This window comes from Kogia breviceps, chromosome 5 (assembly GCF_026419965.1).
Source record: "Kogia breviceps isolate mKogBre1 chromosome 5, mKogBre1 haplotype 1, whole genome shotgun sequence".
Lineage (NCBI taxonomy): Eukaryota > Metazoa > Chordata > Mammalia > Artiodactyla > Physeteridae > Kogia > Kogia breviceps.
The window spans coordinates 15,296,802-15,315,533 of NC_081314.1; the positions used below are offsets into that span (position 1 = coordinate 15,296,802).

The 18,732-nt window shown below is 41.7% G+C and overlaps 1 protein-coding gene across 1 annotated transcript; it reads left to right on the forward strand.

Moving 5' to 3' along the window:
* Positions 1-2,799: 2,799 nt before the first annotated feature.
* Positions 2,800-3,873, forward strand: LOC131757619 (proline-rich protein 23A-like). The gene is given in 3 exon segments (XM_059065267.1): positions 2,800-2,868; positions 2,987-3,641; positions 3,644-3,873. Coding segments are annotated over 3 exon segments (954 nt in total).
* The last annotated feature ends 14,859 nt before the right edge of the window (positions 3,874-18,732 follow it).

Sequence of the window (18,732 nt, forward strand, 5' to 3'; positions counted from 1 at the left end):
ATAAATAGGAATTTTTAAAAGTTAGTTAGGCATTCATAGGGAATATCAGAATGGTCCTCATTAGAGCCAATGTCAAGAGTACTATCAGGCCGGAGCCCTAGACCTCTGCCTAGAGTCTCAAAGCATTCACTGTGTCCATATGCCCAATGCTAAGAAAACTCCTGAATCCCACTCAGTATGTCCATCTTGTGCCTGGCTTCCTATACCCAAGTTCCCTCACTTTTCTTTTCCCAATGGGACTGTCGGCAGACATCTTGTACCCTACCCAGGACCAGGGTTCATTTGTTAATTCAGGCCCTACAGTGGTTCAAGTAGTTCACGCTGATGTTTAGGCAATAGTGATTGACCCAAGAAAGCCCAGTGTGTGGGCCTGATAATCCATCCTGACAGTCTTTGGGCATAGAGTAAACAAAAATAAGGCAGAATAAAAGATATCTGATCTGGTGCCCAGCAAGCCATTCCTCAATTATATAGATATTATGCCATGAAAATACCTGGAAAAGTACTTTCTAGCAGATCAGACCCCTTTGTAGGGTGATGAGGATGATGAGAATATTATTTACCATTCATTGGATGTCAGCTGTGTCGGGCACTCTTTAAGACGCTGAGAATAGGGCTGACACTGTCAAGTGGGAAAGACAGGATATAAACATTATAAACAGTGAATAGCTACTATTTACTAAGCACTTACCACATTCCAAGAACATTTTACATACATTATCTCACAACCCCCCTGCGCAGTAGATGGCATTCTCCCCATTTCACATGTAAGGAAACTGAGGTTAGAGAAGGTGAAATGACTTGCCCATGAACACCCAATTACAAAGGGGCTGCCCTGAACAGGAAATCAGGTGTATCTACACGGGGCTTCCAGCAACTGCCTTTGTCTTGGGACAGGACCACATTCCCTTGGAAGCAGAGCTCACAGTGAGGATTCACAGAGCCCAGGACAACGATGAGCCCAGACGTGAAAGTGCTGAGGTCAGGAGAGCAGCAGACACAGGGTGGCACCAGCTAAGGACTGACACCTCTGCATTCAGAGCCCCAATACTGGTTATGCCAGGATCCCTGAGCCCCACCCTGTGTTCTGGCCAGCTTTCAGCTGGTCCATCTGTCCCTTACGACGCAGAGCGTCCAGACTCACTCTCCTGAATGGAGCCCCCACTATTCCCCGAACATGGGGTGTCAAGGGTCATGGAAAGAATCCTCCAGGACCAAAGCAGTTGTTTCCTGCAAGTTCCCCCTCCTTTCCTCCCCGACCTCCCCACCCCACCCTCTATCCAAACAAAAGTAGCACAGCAGATGCTCCTATCATGTGGTAACATAGAGGTAGGTGCCAGCAGCGTCCATCTGCACCCCACAGGAACTCAGGAGGGCCCCCAACACCGGTGTAGAGCCAGCCCAAGTTCCACGAGCCAGCGCCCAGACCTAAGTCACCACCACAGGGGAATTTCTTGGCCTGTAGCCAGGAACGGTGGAAATCCAGCCATAAAATTGAATGCCAGCCAGAAGTGCAAAGAAAACCCCTGAACTCAGGCCCACAAAATTTGAGTTCCCTTTGCGATTTTGTCGCCAGCAAGCAGGGACCTGACCTCAAGTGCAAACCACCCTTGTACCTGAACCCCTCAACTGCTGAATGAAAATAAGTTCAGTGATCTTAAACTTTGGCGTAACACAGAATCTTTGTGGAGGTGCTTAAAGAGAATTCCTATGCCCATGACTCCAGGAATTCTGATCAGTGGTTCTGGGATGGGGCAAAGAATCTGCATTTTACTCTAATTGGCCAGAGAAGGCCAGTGTCTGCCAAGTCACACACCAGTAGTTTAAATGCCCATCAAGAGAGGCCTGATTTAAACGTAATTCTGTAAAAAGGAATGCTCCGAGGCCCTCAAAATGAGAGCATATAAACTATTTTGTAAGAAAAAAAAAAGACAAAGTGAGCAATCAGGTGGTTAAAGGACAGAAGTGGAAGAATGTTTCACCTTCCTCTGAAGCCAGATGAAAGTGTTACCTATTCCAAACTCATTAATGGATGTTTTCTCCCATTAATACTGGAGAAGCTGAGGCACACCTTCCCTTGGTCACCAGGATCCACCGCAATGACTTACCTTTAAACTGACACTCAGATCAAAGGCGCTGCCGCCTGCCTCATCTGGACGGGAGCCTGACATCTCGGACCCAGCTAAGCTAGTTTCCGGCTCCTGGGTAAATTGGGTTCGTCCTTCGGCATAACGTTTTCATCATCAGTAAATTGGGCTACAACAGATACACCTCTCGGGTTAAGTCACATTAGAGAAAGTAAACTCTTCGTTCAGTTGATGGAAATGTAACGATGACCACCGTGGTGCTAAACTGATAGATATATAAGTTGATCAGACAGAGGCTGCCATTAAGACACTCAATCCTAACATCGCTTTCCCTTTCAACACACTGCAAGGATCTGACAGTCATTAACAACTTAGGCAAACAGAGGCTTACTATTGAACCAAAGGAAGATAAAAGGTCACTTCCAGGGCGAGGTCTCACCGGAAGAGGGAACTACATCTCACTGGTCCACTGGTGGGACTTGAAATTTAATCGGTTTTCCTGTTAAATTTCCGCATCTGAGGTCAACACGAGGAAAGCCTGGAACTCGACCCGGGAAGCCTAGTCCTAGAGCGGCACGATTGCTCCGCCCCCTTGAGGCCTATGAAAGTATTTCTCTAGAGTAAACTACCCACCACACCTGGGGCTACTGGGCAACACAGAGGCCTCCACTTCTGGGGCGGAGCCTAGGAAGGGGCGGAGCTTAGCGTGAGAATGCTTTGCGACTCAGGTTCCGCCGGCGTCACTCACATCCTTGGCCCACTCCTGCGCAAACCAGTCCACGTGAGGACCTGAAGATTCACAAACGCAAAGCCGAACCCAGCAGCTCCCCTAGAAGCCAGGACTGAGGGATCCCGAGAGGCGCCCCCAGACCTCCGAAGGCTCCTCCCTCGTCCCGCAGTCCTGCGCCCCGCCGCCCTGCGTCGGCCTCACCTGTCAAACCGATCTGTCACTGCCTGCAGGACCCGGCCCTTCCTCGCCTTCTGCCAGGCCCCAGGCCCGCGGTGACATTGAGAAGGTGGGCAGCCGGCCCCGCAGCCCCAGCGCCTCCCCTGCAGACCGGTGGGGACCGCATCCCGGAGCACCAGGCCCCGCCGAGCGCCGGCGAACGGAGGAGTCCGCGGGCCACGAGTTTGAGGAGGCGTCCAGCCCGGACATCGTGACAGGGACTCCAGCCACGGGCGCACTCACCTCCCTGGTGGTTCTGGCCGACGGCTGTGCCCTGCACGTGCCCCTGGACGACGTCGCCCTGGTGCTGGAGCCCGAGCCAACGTCCGTGAGGCAAGTGTCTCTTGGAGATCGCATCCTCATACTGGTCCCTCGATCTCTCCTGGGCTCTGGCATTGAAATCCTGGGAGGGCAGGACCACTCAGCTCTTGTCCTGGAACAGGGCGGTTTCCCGAGCGGTCTCAAGGAGTGCATCGCCCTCGAGCAGGGATTCTTCTATGGATCTGTCCCAGAGATCGCTGGCTAAGAAGAGGTCTACGGGGAGGACGCAGACGCCGAGTTCCTGCTGGCTGGGATGGATGCTGCAGCCGGCTCAGTTACTGGTTCCTCCTCTCCGCTGGAAGGGCGTTCGACCCCGAACTGTTGGGCCTAGTCCCAGAGCCCTCACCTTGGGGCCCCAACACTAGTCCAGAGAGACGCTCTCCTCACCACGACGACAACCTGGACCTCCACCTTCCGGAGCCCTTCCCCGACTCACCACTCCAACCTCTACCTCCCTCTCCTTGTCCAGGTCCTCACGAGCGCCCCCAACGCCCTCTTGGTAATCCGTGCAAGGCCTAGAGATGCCTGTTCCAGGAATGAACTTCCTCCCACAATTCCTGGCCACCGGCTGCGGACCAGGACAGAGTCTTGCTAAGGGTTGTGTGTACACGGCACACCTGATAAGAATCACAACGGACGGATGCCTTTTGGATGCACACTGCGTTTGAAAATTTTGCATCCATGGCTGACTAAAACCCCGCGAAGGAACCTCACCTGGGCAAAGAAAAGCCTTTTGAAATACAGTGTGCTTTTAGACAGCCCAGCAGCTGCTTAGATTTTCTCTAGGGAGGGCACCTTTAAGCAGCTCTATCCCCCACCCCCAGTTTCCCTTCAAACCCAGGTGCCAGCACTTTTCTCTAAAGAGCCATCCTTCCCCGGGTACCCTACCACTGCCCCTTCCCCTCGTTTTCCCCCAACAGAGTAATTACTAGATTTATTTTGCTCAATGAATTTTTTGACCCTAGTGTCCCCGGTACTTTATGACAACCCTCTACCCATTTTGAACTTTTCTGATGGCAGCTCTAGCCCCTTTGGGGGATCTAGACAATAGGTGTATGTGGACAAATGTTTGTTGGATACAAAACCCAGAATGAGGAACAATGATCTCTTTTTGAATGACTACGTTGGCAAGTGGTTTTACCTCTATTGCTGGGTTTGTGGGGGTATTTTTCCAAAAGAACCAACTGTTTTCCATTTTTCTTACATGCTATTAATATAATTCTCATGTCCAGGGAAAGCTTGTAATTCTAAAGATTCTGTGTTTTTATACTTCTAAGATATCCAAAGATGTTTTGTACATTGCTACTGGCATTTAGAAAAAAATTTGCTCTTATGTTGGTCTGGTATCCAGAAAAATTACTTAATTTCTATAATCACTTATCTGTAAATTCTCTTGCTGGACTGATAAAGATATCTCCAAATAATGAGAGTATGTCTCTTTTTTATCACAAGCCTCTTACATCTTATTTTTCCTTAATTTTTTTTATTGGCTATTACTTCAAATACAGATTGAATGGTATGGTTAATAGGGTCATCCCTGTCTTTTTTGGAAGTATAGTTGATTTACACTATTATATTAGTTTCAGATGTACAACAAAACAATTCAGTAATTTTATGGATTATATTCCATTTAAAGTTATTACAAAATAATAAGCATACTTCCTTCTGCTGTACAATATGTCCTTGTTGCTTATCTATTTTATACATAGTAGTTTGTATCTCTTTTTATTTGTTTGTTTGTTTATTTGTTTGTTTTTTGGCTACATTGGGTCTTCTTTGCTGCACGCAGGATTTCTCCAGCTGCGGAGTGTGGGCTTCTCATTGCAGTGGCTTCTCTTGTTGCGGAGCACGGGCTCTAAGCACGCGGTCTTCAGTGGTTGTGGCTCGTGGGCTCTAGAGCGCAGGCTCAGTAGTTGTGGCACACGGGCTTACTTGCTCTGCAGCATGTGGGATCTTCCAGAACAGGGCTCGAACCCATGTCCCCTGCATTGACAGGCATATTCTTAACCACTGAGCCACCAGGGAGGTCCCAGTAGTTTGTATATCTTAATCTCATACCCCGTCTTGCCCCTCTCCCCACTGGTAACCCCTAGTTTGTTCTTTACCTGTGTCTGTTTCTGTTTTATTATATATATTTATTTGTTTTATATTTTTAGAGTCCACATATGAGTGATAACATAGAGTATATGTCTTTCTCTTTCTGACTTATTTTATTAAGCATAATACTCTCTAGGTCCATCCACATTATTGCAAATGGCAGAACTTCGTTCTCTTTATGGCTGAGTAACATTCTTACATCTTCTTTATCCACTCATCTGTAATGGTAAGATCACAGGATGACTCAGCCCTGAAACATTGGATGGAGACAACTGGGCAGATACACATGAATAACTTGAATCCCCAGATCTCTTTTAATCCTCTTGGTCACAGAAGTGGCCCGCCACTCTCTGTGAAAGCTTGCCCATCTACCTTGCTCTAAGATGCAGAAGCCTCTGCCTGGCAAAACAACATGCACCAACCTCAAGATTTACCCCCATCTCCTCCCTTTGCCACCAGACCAGTAACTAAAGTTAAGTTTAATATGATTCAATAGAGGATCAAAAGGTTTAGAGCAATGGATAGGGTACACTGGATATACTACCTAAAGATGAATAATACATCAGCTAGTGGGAGTGTGCAAGGGCCGAAAGGCATTGGAGAGGCACCAGCATCATTGAGTTCAGTGGGCCAGGGTTGGCCAGGGATGGCAGGAGATGCCACTAAGAAATTAAACTCCTTGGTAGCCTTGGGGATAATAGGATCTGAGAGACTGAATATACAAACTGACAATGGCCAGACCACTTATGACAACAGAATTCTGACCCACAAACTTTGCAGCAACCAGTCCAGAAACAAAGCCATAACCGCTGTGGTAACTGGCCCCAAATGATCAGAACTTGGTCAATAACTGCCAGCCTCCCTAATTTTCATCCCTACTTCCAACTCAGGACCAATTTAAGAAAGGCAAATATGCTATGCTTAAGACACAAAGTTCACAAATCAAGTCAATTACATAGAATTCCCTGCTTCTAGTTAGCCTGCCTCTAGCTTTCCCCTGCCAACAACCTCCATTCAAACACACCTGAAGTCCTCCCTTTTTCCACTATAAACCTTTCCTAATCCCTTAGCTGCCTATGAGCTCTCAAATGCAAGAGATGGGGATGACTCTCTTGCTATATAGCAAGCTCTGAGTAAATAGCCTCTGCTTGTTCTCCATTGAGCAGCCTTAGTTTATTTTTAGTTTTACTGGAGGTCCCAGTGAGGCATAGTCTCCACTGCCCATTGCCATAAATCTCAGCCTTGGACCAGGTGTGGTACCCATGGAGCACCTTGTGCCATAAGCTGATCTCAGCTTATGGTGTCCACACGGGTATGTAAACTCAACACCATGTCAAAACCCTCTCATTGCATTGAGTTCCTTAGCTATTTATTTCACTTTGGTACCAGGTTTTGTTACTGATTCCATTTATTTGGCATCGTTGGTGGCATCCAGACATTCATTTTTATGCCTTTTGTTCTCTTTCATTATTCCATTTTCTGCTGTGCTGATTAAAAATCTTGCTTATCACAAGGAAAGGAATCACTGGGTAGCACACAAAATTATGTCTTGTAAGCCTGTTGTTAGAGTCAACCTCAGAGTCTTGTGAGTTTGCAGTTCTCTTTAGATTGACATCCATTTGCACACACTTTGCCATGGGTATTCAATAAAACCAAATGAGGTTTTCTTCTCCTGATTTTCTTTTGCCCCGCAAGTTTGGCTTTAATTGAGTGTTCTCTTTGGTGTCGGGTGGTGGAAGCTCTGGAGTCTGCATTCAGAGAAGTCATGTTGGGGCCTAAGTCATGAGATGTACAAGCACCTCATTTACCCACCATCGCCAGCTCTTATGGGGTAGTTTAAGTGCAAAGCTTCTACTCTTCCAGGAAAGATGCCTGCTTCTTACATGTCATCTCATTCAACTCCTCATAGCTTCACTAAGGAGGATTTGGCTTGAACAAAACTGTGCATTTGAGAGGCTCCTTTGATAAAAAGGGGAGAAGATTTCTCAGTTTCAATGGGCAGCATATTTTGATTTGGTATAAGGAGGCTTCCAAACAAAACTCTGAATCAAAAGCTGCTTCATTAAAACATTCTCTGGCCAAAGCTCATGACCAATTTGAAAAACAACTAGACTTATTTCTCTATTAAGTCCTCCAGTTGCCTTTCCCAGATCTCCCTCTGCCTCTTCTCCTGCCATTCTCTCTCCTTCTGAATTCCACTGACTCCTCCTTTAATTCCTCTTGTCCAGGTACCCTGCCTTTGCCCAACAAACCTCCCAAGAACCCAAAATGCCAGCTGCCTCTGAAGATCCACCCCCATGCACCAGGGGTTCAGACAACTGCAGAGTTTAAACCTTGGACCTGAGCTGAATTAAGAGCTATTTGTAAAAATGCCTCTATATACACACTACCAAATGTAAATTAGATAGCTAGTGGGAAGCTACAGCATAGCACAGGGAGTTCACCTCTGTACTTAGTGACCACCTAGAGGGGTGGGATAGGGAGGGTGGGAGGGAGGGTGACAAAAGAGGGAAGAGTTATGGGAACATATGTATATGTATAACTGATTCACTTTGTTGTAAAAGAGAAACTAACACACTATTGTAAAACAGTTATACTCAAATAAAGATGTTAAAAAAAAAAATGCCTCTAAATTCAGACAAGAGCAGCAAATATTCAGAAAAGAATTTAGCGTTCTATTGGGTGCATAAGTCCCAGACTTGTCTTGACACAAATCACTCATACACATATTAGTCAGAACTTCCAATGCTCATTTCTGGATGGCAAAGCAGACTGGACTGACCCAGGAAAGGACCTGCAGGCTCTCTCTTACCACAATAAACCTAAGGGTTCAATAACAAGCCTGAAAAGTTAGGCAAAGTCTCCTAAAAACCATACCTGAAACATTTCCAATAAAAATCAATGCAACTGCTACTCTTTCTATAATAAACCCTGCCACCTTTGCTCAGCCTCTTCTTTGGTGTAAACATACCACACAGGTGATTAGTATTCCAAATAATTCACAGATTTTCCCTATCTCCCAGCCTTTATATGGAACTGTTGATCTCTTTGACTGGAAAAATTCCTTCCTGTTCTGTGACAACACACCTGCAAATCTAAGAGGGTAGAAGTTTCATTACACAGAGAATTATTCTATTAGAAGCACACCAGAGTTTGTTATATTGTTATATTAGAAGCACACTGTTTCTTAAAATTTCAGAAAACTTCTCTATCCATAAAAAATTGTGTGTTTTGAATATACTTTTTCATTTCCCACTATGTTTGATACATACCCCTGATAAAGATCTTGACACCATACCTAGCCCTCTATGGGCTAGAAATTTCAGTGACATAGAAAAAATAATGGGAGCAGAACCTATTAAAGTTCAGGTATATTCTACCAAACCATTACCCAAACTTCCCCCAATATCCCTTGAAGCCAAAGGAAGAGCTCAAAACTACAGTTGAATGCCTTATATACAAAGGTCTTCCCATACATCACCCTTGTAACACTCATCCTTCAGTGGCATGGACATATATACACTACCAAATGTAAAATAGATAGCTAGTGGGAAGCAGCCACATAGCACAGGGAGATCAGCTCTGTGCTTTGTGACCACCTAGAGGGGTGGGATAGGGAGGGGGGGAGGGAGGGAGACACAAGAGGGAAGAGATATGGGAACATATGTATATGTATAACTGATTCATTTTGTTGTAAAGCAGAAACTAACACACCATTGTAAAACAGTTATACTCCAATAAAGATGTTAAAAAATAAAAAAAAGAAACCAAACAGACAAGGATATCAATTTGTTCAAGACCTTAAGGCCATCAACAAAATATGTATACCTCAATACCTGACAGAAATTAACCCAAATACCATTTTATCATCAATTCTACCTGAAGCCACTTGCTTCACTCTACTGAATCTTTGTTCTGCCTTTTCTCAGTGTACCTCTAGACCAAGACAGTCAATACCTCTTTGCCTTCACCTGGAGAGGATAACAACATACCTGGACAGTCATGCCCCTAGAGTACACTGGAGCCCCCTTCTATTTTTCCTTGCTCCTCAATCAAGACTTAAAAGATATAAATTTCCCTTGTGATTCAGTTTCTAACATGATACATAGATAATCTCCTACTTTGTTCAAAGAACAAGGAAGCCTGTAAAAGGATTCCATTGACTCACCCCAGGCTTAGCAAAAAGGAGACATAATGTTTCAAATATAAGTTACAATTTTTCCAAAATACAGTCCACTATTTAGAGTATGACTCATCTCAGGAGGGAAAAACATTCTCTCCTGATAGATTAAAGACTATCAAAACATATCCTAGACACCACACAAGAGGCAACTGAGTGTATTTCTGCTTTTAACTGAGTACTGCAGACAATGGGTGCCAAGTTTTACCAAGACAGAAAACACCTCTTAATGAGCTGACTAAGCACCAAGTAAGAGACCCCCTCCTGGGGACCTCAATGTGAAGAGGGTTTCTGTAACCCAATGAAGGCTGTTTGACAGCCTATTTCTCTAGTCATGTCTAACTACTAATAGCTCTTATGCCTATTTGTGCATAAGCAATCTAGACAAGCCCTTGAGATTTTAACTCAACTTGATGAGAACTATCAAAAACCCATTGCTTAATTTTGTGTATGATGTTAGGGAGTGTTCTAATCTCATACTTTTACATGTACCTGTCCAGTTTTCCCAGCACCACTTATTGAAGAGGCTGTCTTTTCTCTACTGTATATCCTTCCCTCCTTTATCAAAGATAAGGTGACCATATGTGTGTGGGTTTATCTCTGGGCTTTCTATCCTGTTCCATTGATCTGTATTTCTGTTTTGTGCCAGTACCATACTGTCTTGATTATTGTAGCTTTGTAGTATAGTCTGAAGTCTGGGAGCCTGATTCCTCCAGCTCCATTTTTCATTCTCAAGATTGCTTTGGCTATTTGGGGTCTTTTGTGTTTCCATAAAAATTGTGAAATTTTTTGTTCTAGTTCTGTGAAAAATGCCAGTGGTAGTTTGATAGGGATTGCATTGAATCTGTAGATTGCTTTGGGTAGTACAGTCATTTTCACAATGTTGATTCTTCCAATCCAACAACATGGTATATCTCTCCATCTATTTGTATCATTTTAAATTTCTTTCATCAGTGTCTTATAATTTTCTGCATACAGGTCTTTTGTCTCCTTATGTAGCTTTAGTCCTAGATATTTTATTCTTTTGTTGCAAAGGTAAACAGGAGTGTTTTCTTAATTTCACTTTCAGATTTTTCATCATTAGTGTATAGGAATGCCAGAGATTTCTGTGCATTAATTTTGTATCCTGCTACTTTACCAAATTTATTGATTAGCTCTAGTAGTTTTCTGGTAGCATCTTTAGGATTCTCTATGTATAGTATCATGTCATCTGCAAACAGTGACAGCTTTATTTCTTCTTTTCCGATCTGGATTCCTTTTGTTTTCTTTTTCTTCTCTGATTGCTGTGGCTAGAACTTCCAAAACTATGTTGAATAAGAGTGGTGAGAGTGTGCAACCTTGTCTTGTTCCTGATCTTAGTGAAAATGGTTTCAGTTTTTCACCTTTAAGAATAATCTTGGGGCTTCCCTGGTGGCGCAGTGGTTGAGAATCCGCCTGCCGATGCAGGAGACACGGGTTCGTGCCCTGGTCCGGGAAGATCCCACATGCCGCGGAGCAACTAAGCCCGTGAGCCATGGCCGCTGGGCCTGCGCGTCCGGAGCCTGTGCTCCACAAGGGGAGAGGCCACAACAGTGAGAGGCCCACATACAGCAAAAAAAAAAAAAAAAAAAAAAAAGAATAATCTTGGCTGTGGGTTTGTCATATATGGCCTTTATTATGTTGAGGAAAGTTCTCTCTATGCCTACTTTCTGCAGGGTTTTTATCATAAATGGGTGTTTAATTTTATCTAAAGCTTTCTCTGCATCTATTGAGATGATCAAATGGTTTTTCTCCTTCAATTTGTTAATATGGTGTATCACGTTGATTGATTTGCATATATTGAAGAATCCTTGCATTCCTGGAATAAACCCCACTTGATCATGGTATATGATCCTTTAAATGTGCTGTTGGATTCTGTTTGCTAGTATTTTGTTGAGGCTTTTTGCATCTATGTTCATCAGTGATATTGGCCTGTAGTTTTCTTTCTTTGTGACATCTTTGTGTGGTTTTGGTATCAGGGTGATGGTGGCCTCGTAGAATGAGTTTGGGAGTGTTCCTCCCTCTGCCATATTTTGGAAGAGTTTGAGAAGGATAGGTGTTAGCTCTTCTCTAAATGTTTGATAGAATTCGCCTGTGAAGCCATCTGGTTTTTGTTTGTTGGAAGATTTTTAATCACAGTTTCAATTTCAGTGCTTGTGATTGGTTTGTTCATATTTTCTATTTCTTCCTGATTCAGTCTTGGCAGGTTGTGCATTTCTAAGAATTTGTCCATTTCTTCCAGGTTGTCCATTTTATTGGCATACAGTTGCTTGTAGTAATCTCTCATGTTCTTTTGTATTTCTGCAGTGTCAGTTGTTACTTCTCCTTTTTCATTCTATTTTTCTAATTCTATTGATCTGAGTCTTCTACACATTTTTTCTTGATGAGTCTGGCTAATGGTTTATCAATTTTATTTATCTTCTCAAAGAACCAGCTTTACGGTGACGATGTGAGAGAGTGGCAGGGACATATACACACTACCAAATGTAAATTAGATAGCTACTGGGAAGCTGCTGCATAGCACAGGGAGTTCACCTCTGTGCTTTGTGACCACCTAGAGGGGTGGGATAGAGAGGGTGGGAGGGAGGGTGACACAAGAGGGAAGAGATATGGATACATATGTATATGTATAACTGATTCACTCTGTTGTAAAGGAGAAACTAACACACTATTGTAAAACAGTTATACTCAAATAAAGATGTTTAAAAAAAAGAACCAGCTTTTAGTTTTATTGATTTTTGCTATTGTTTCCTTCATTTCTTTTTCATTTATTTCTGATCTGATCTTTATGATTTCTTTCCTTCTGCTAACTTTGGGGGTTTTTTTGTTCTTCTTTCTCTAACTGCTGTAGGTGCAAGGTTAGGCTGTTTATTTGACATGTTTCCTATTTCTTAAGTTAGGGTCGTATTGCTATAAACTTCCCTCTGAGAACTGCTTTTGCTGCATCCCATAGGTTTTGGGTCATCGTATCTCCATTGTCATTTGTTTCTAGGTATTTTTTAATTTCCTCTTTGATTTCTTCAGTGATCACTTCATTATTAAGTAGTGTATTGTTTAGCCTCCATGTGTTGGTATTTTTTACAGATCTTTTCCTGTAACTGATATCTAGTCTCATAGTGTTGTTGTCAGAAAAGATACTTGATACAATTTCAATTTTCTTAAATTTACCAAGGCTTGATTTGTGACCCAAGATATGATCTATCCTAGAGAATGTTCCATGAGCACTTGAGAAAAATGTGTATTCTGTTGTTTTTGGATGGAATGTCCTATAAATATCATCATCCAAAATGAAAATAAATACGGAAACACAAGCTTTAAATGAGACATGCATTTGTTAAAACCCATAGGACTATACAATACAGTGAACCTTAATATAAACTATATTCAGCTAATTATAATGTATCAATATTGATTTATCAACTGTAACATGTGTACCATTGTAATGCAAAATGTTAATAATAAGGGGAACTGTGTGGGAGAGGGGAAGTATATGGGGACTCTGTGGTATCTACTCAATTTTCTGTAAACATAAAGCTGTCTTAGAAATAAATATATTACTTTTTAAAGATAAGTAATAAAAATAAACCATTTGAGAAGTTAACTTCAGGGATACAATTTTTTTAAATGAGCATACATTAAAGAAACAGGTTGATATCCTCACAATATAAAGGAAAGGGGAAACTGCTTGATGTACAAAAAATGAGGATTTTGTTAGTAGAAGTCTGTCAGAGGCAATTTTTTTTTTTTTTTTTTTTTTTTTTGCAGTACACGGGCCTCTCACTGTGGTGGCCTCTCCCGTTGCGGAGCGCAGGCTCCAGACGTGCAGGCTCAGTGGCCATGGCTCACGGGCCCAGCTGCTCTGCAGCATGTGGGATCTTCCCAGACCGAGGCACGAACCCACGTCCCCTGCGTCGGCAGGTGGACTCTCAACCACTGCGCCACCAGGGAAGCCCTAGAGGCAATTTTTATACATCACTAAAATGGCCAGTTCAGTGTTTACTACCACAACCTCTAAAAACAAACAAACAACCAAAAATATCGCTTACTATACTCTCACCATTGATCCTGTTGGAAGGGTTTATTGTCCTTGTCTTATGGCAATATCTGTCACTGCAAAACTTGTTGACGCTTCTGCTGAACAGGTTCTAGCCTCCTCGCTTGATATCATGGTTTCTCATTCAGTGCAGACTTTATTAATGACAGAACAGACACTTTTCAACCAGCTGATTAATATGAGATTCTATTACTCTCTCCCTATCACATTACCATTCTTCACTGAAACACCATGAATTGTGCCACTCTCCAGCCTCTACTAAAAAAGGGGAGCCTCATGATTGTCTTACATCAGTTAGGAAACTTTCTGTACCTCACTCAGGTTTACTAGAGACTCCTATTGAGAACCCTGACCTGATATTATTTGTTGGTGCATCATATCTCAAAACTGAAACAGGAGGTTATCAATCAGAATATACTATCAGTAATCTAAACTCTCCTTTAGAATATAGTCCTCCACCTGAGATACAATCATTTCAGATGGCAGAACTTACTACAGCTTGTCAACAAGCCAAACCAAGAATTAAACATATGCATATAGTAGGTGTGCTTTTGGTGTAGTACGTGACTTTTGGCTGCTTTGGGTGCTCACCTCTGCTGGTATCCTCTCAAAAATGGACAAGTTAAGGAACTTTTAGATGCACTTCTACTTCATTGAGGTGGCTACAGGAAAGGTTGAGGGACTTCCCTGGTGGTCCAGTGGTTAAGGATCCACCTTCCAATGCAGGGGACGTGGGTTCAATCCCTGGTCGGAGAACTAAGATCCCACATGCCGAAGGTCAACTAAGCCTGCCCACTCTAGAGCCCATGCACCACAACTAGACAGCCCTCCCGCTGCAACTACTGAGCCCAAATGTCACAACTAAACATCCCACGTGCCGCAACTAAGACCCGATGCAGCCAAAGAAATAAATAAATATTTTTTAAAATAAAAGGAAAGGTTGAACTCCATGTAGAAGGAAACAATATGGAAGCTAAAGAAGATTCTGTAGCAGATCATTATGCCAAACAAGTAGCCTTACCCAAAGTTATGTTGCCATAAATCTCTGGAAGGATTCGTAGAGGCCATGATGTAACATCAATCAATGATTAGCACCTGAAAAAAATGAATGAAAACCAATCTGATTGCACCTTTCACTCAGATAATCTCTGGTGCTTTCAAGACAGTTGCTTGGTAGCACAAGATAATTTTAAATTGATATTAGATATATTTCTCAGTGAAACTACTCATAATGATACAGAAAATTTGGTTACAATCTTAAGTCAACTTTGGTAGGGAGAACGTTTTAAAAATGAACTGATTACAATAACATCAAAAAGAATAAAATACTTAGTGGTAAACTTAGTCAAGGAGGCAAAGCCTTCTAAAAACTACAAAATATTGCTGAAAGAAATTAAAGCCTGACAGATGGAAAGACATCCCATGTTCATGGGTTGGAAGACTCAATATTGTTCAGATGTCAATACTACTGAAAGCAATCTACAGATTTATTGCAACTCCTATCAAAATGCCAACAATGGAACAAGGGATCAAGATGATGGAGTAGGAAAACCCTGGGCTCACCTCTCCCCATGAAGACATCAAAACTACAACTACATATAGAACAACTCTCCCTGAAAATTTTCTGAAGACTGTCAAATGGCTCTTCTACAACCAAGGCTATATTTTTAAAAATACACACAAAATCTGGTAGGAGGAGAGGAGAAGCAATCTAGTTAGGACCCACACTTCTACCATGTGACCCAGAAAGGGAGAGAAATACCATAGGCTTGGGGAATCTTCACTAAAGATAGTGGGGTTCCATCCTCATATTAGGCACCCCAGATGTGGGGTCCAGCACCAGTGAGATAAGTCCCTTTAGCTGACTTGAAAACAAGTGGGCAAGAGATTAATCTCCAAAGTATATAAACAGCTCATGCAGCTCAATATCAAAAAAACAAACAATCCAATCAAAAAATGGCCAGAATATCTAGACATTTCTCCATAGAAGACATACAGATTGCCAAGAAACACATGAAAGGGTGCTCAAAATCACTAATCATTAGAGAAATGCAAATCAAAACTACAATGAGGTATCACCTCACACTGGTCATAATGGCCATCATCAAAAAAATCTACAAACAATAAATGCTGGAAAGGGTGTGGAGAAAAGGGAACCCTCTTGCACTGTTGGTGGGAATGTAAATTGATACAGCCACTATAGAGAACAACATGGAGGTTCCTTAAAAAACTAAAACTAGAATTACCATACGAGCCAGCAATCCCACTACTAGGCATATACCCTGAGAAAATGATAATTGAAAAAGAGTCATGTACCACAATGTTCATTGCAGCACTATTTACAATAACCAGGACATGCAAGCAACCTAAACGTGCATCAACAGAGGAATGGATAAAGAAGATGTGGTACATATACACAATGGAATATTACTCATCCATAAAATGGAATGAAATTGGGTCATTTGTAGAGATGTGGATGGACCCAGAGTCTGTCATATAGAGTGAAGTAAGTTGGAAAAAGAAAAACAAATATTGTATGTTAAGGCATATATGTGGAATCTAGAAAAATTATACAGATGAATCTATTTGCAGGGCAGGAATAGAGATGCAGACATAGAGAATGGACGTGTGGACATGGGTGGGTGGGAAGGGGGTGGGATGAATTGGGAGATTGGAATTGACATATATACACTACCATGTGTAAAATAGATAGCTAGTGGGAACATGCTGTATAGCACAGGGAGCTCAGCGTGGTGCTCTGTGGTGACCTAGATGGGTGGGATGGGCGGGGGTGGGAGGGAGATCCAAGAAGGAGGGGATATATGTATACATATAGCTAATTCACTTCATTGTACAGGAGAAGCTAATTTAATGTTGTAAAGCAAATATACCCCAATTTAAAAATAAAATAAAATGTTGTATTAAAAAGAGAGAGAGGGCTTCCCTGGTGGCGCAGTGGTTGAGAATCCGCCTGCCGATGCAGGGGACACGGGTTCGTGCCCCGGTCTGGGAAGATCCCACATGCTGCGGAGCGGCTGGGCCCGTGAGCCATGGCTGCTGAGCCTGCACGCCCGGAGCCTGTGCTCCACAACAGAAGAGGCCACAGCAGTGAGAGGCCCGCGTACCGAAAAAAAAAAAAAAAAGAGAGAGAGAACATAGGTAGACAACTAAATGAAATCAAGAAAACAATACATTTAAAAAAATTAGAAGCTTTAATAAAGAAATAGAAACCACAGAAAAGATATAAACAGAAATCCTGGAGCTAAAGAATATGATGACTAACCTGAAAAATTCAATATAGAGCTTCACAGAAGATTCAATAATGTAGAAGAAATTATCGGAAAACTCAAAAAGAGGTCATTAAAATTATCCAGTTAGAGAAACAAAAAGAAAAAAAAGTAAAATAAAGAGTGAAGACAGCATATGAGACTTCCACGAAATCATCAAATGAAATAAGGTACACTTAGTGGGAGTTCCAGAAGAAAAAAGGGGAAGAAAGCTTATTTAAAGAAATAATGGCTGAGAACACCCCAAATCTAGGGAGGGAAGTGGGTGTCTTGATTCTTGAAGCTGAAAAGTCCCCAACTGGTCTGTGCTGAGACAGATTATAATTAAATTATCAAAAGGCAAATAGAGAATTTTTAAAGCAACTTGTCATGTACAAAGAAGCCCATCAGGGTTTTCTTCGGCAGAAACTTTATAGGTCAGGAAAGACTATGATGATATATTCAAAGAAAAAGTACTGCCAAACAAGAATATTTTACCTGGCAAAACTGTCCTTTATAACAAAACCTGAGGGAGTTCATCACCACTAGACCTGCCCTATAAGAAGTGCTAAGGGAATTTCTTTAAGTTGAAATGAAAAAAATGCTAAGCCACACAAAAACATTTGAAAGTATACATCTCACCACTAAAGGTAAATACAAAGACAAACAGAATATTGTATAGAGTAATGGTGGCACAGAAATAACTTTTAACAATTGGGTATAAATTAGAAAAAAACTGTAAGAATAACTATAATCACAGAAATTTGTTATGGAAAAGCAATATAGAAAAAAGTAGAATCTGCCATCATTTACATAAAGTGGAGGGTGAGGTAAAGTATAGCGTCTCTGCAAGCAGTTGAACTTAAATTGGTATTAGCTTAAAACAGACTGCTATAATCATAAAATGTTCAATGCAAACCCCATGGTAACCAAACACACACACACACAAATTCAGTAGATACACAAAAGATAAAGAGAAAAGAATCAAAGCACGTTGCTACAAAAAGTTTATCAGACCACAAAGAAAGATAACAAGACAAGAAGAGAAGAACAAGTGAACTACAAAAAAAAAAAAGAAAATAATTAACAAAATGTCAATAGTAAGTCCTTACCTATCAATAATTACTTTAAATGTAACTGGACTAAACTTCCCAATTAAAAACAAAAGATGGAGTGGCTGAATGAATAAAAGAACAAGACTCAACTGTAGGCTGCCTACAAGAGACTCATTTTAGATTTAAGGAAATTTTAACAAAGATTGAAAGTAAAGCGGTAAGAAAGATATTTCATTCAAATGATAATCAAAAGATACAGAAGTAGCTATACATATGTCAGAAAAAAATAGACTTTAGTCAAAAACTGTAATAAGAGACAAAGAAGGTCACTATATAATAATAAAAAGTCAACTGAACAGGAAGATATAACAATTATAAATGCATATGCACCCAACATCAAAGCATCTAAATATATAATGTAAACATTGACAGATCTGTTGGGAGAAATAGGTAGCAAACAACAATAGTAAGAGACTTCAATATTTCACTCTCTATAATGAATAGACCATCCAGTTAAAAATTAATAAAGAAACAGCAAACATGGACAACACTATAGACCAAATGGCCTAATACACATATATAGAATTTTCCACTCAACAGCAGAATATATATCCTTCTCAAGCACACATGGAACATTCTCTAGGATAAATGACACTTTAAGTAACAAAACAAGTCTTAACAAATTTAAGAAGATGAAAATCTTTCCAA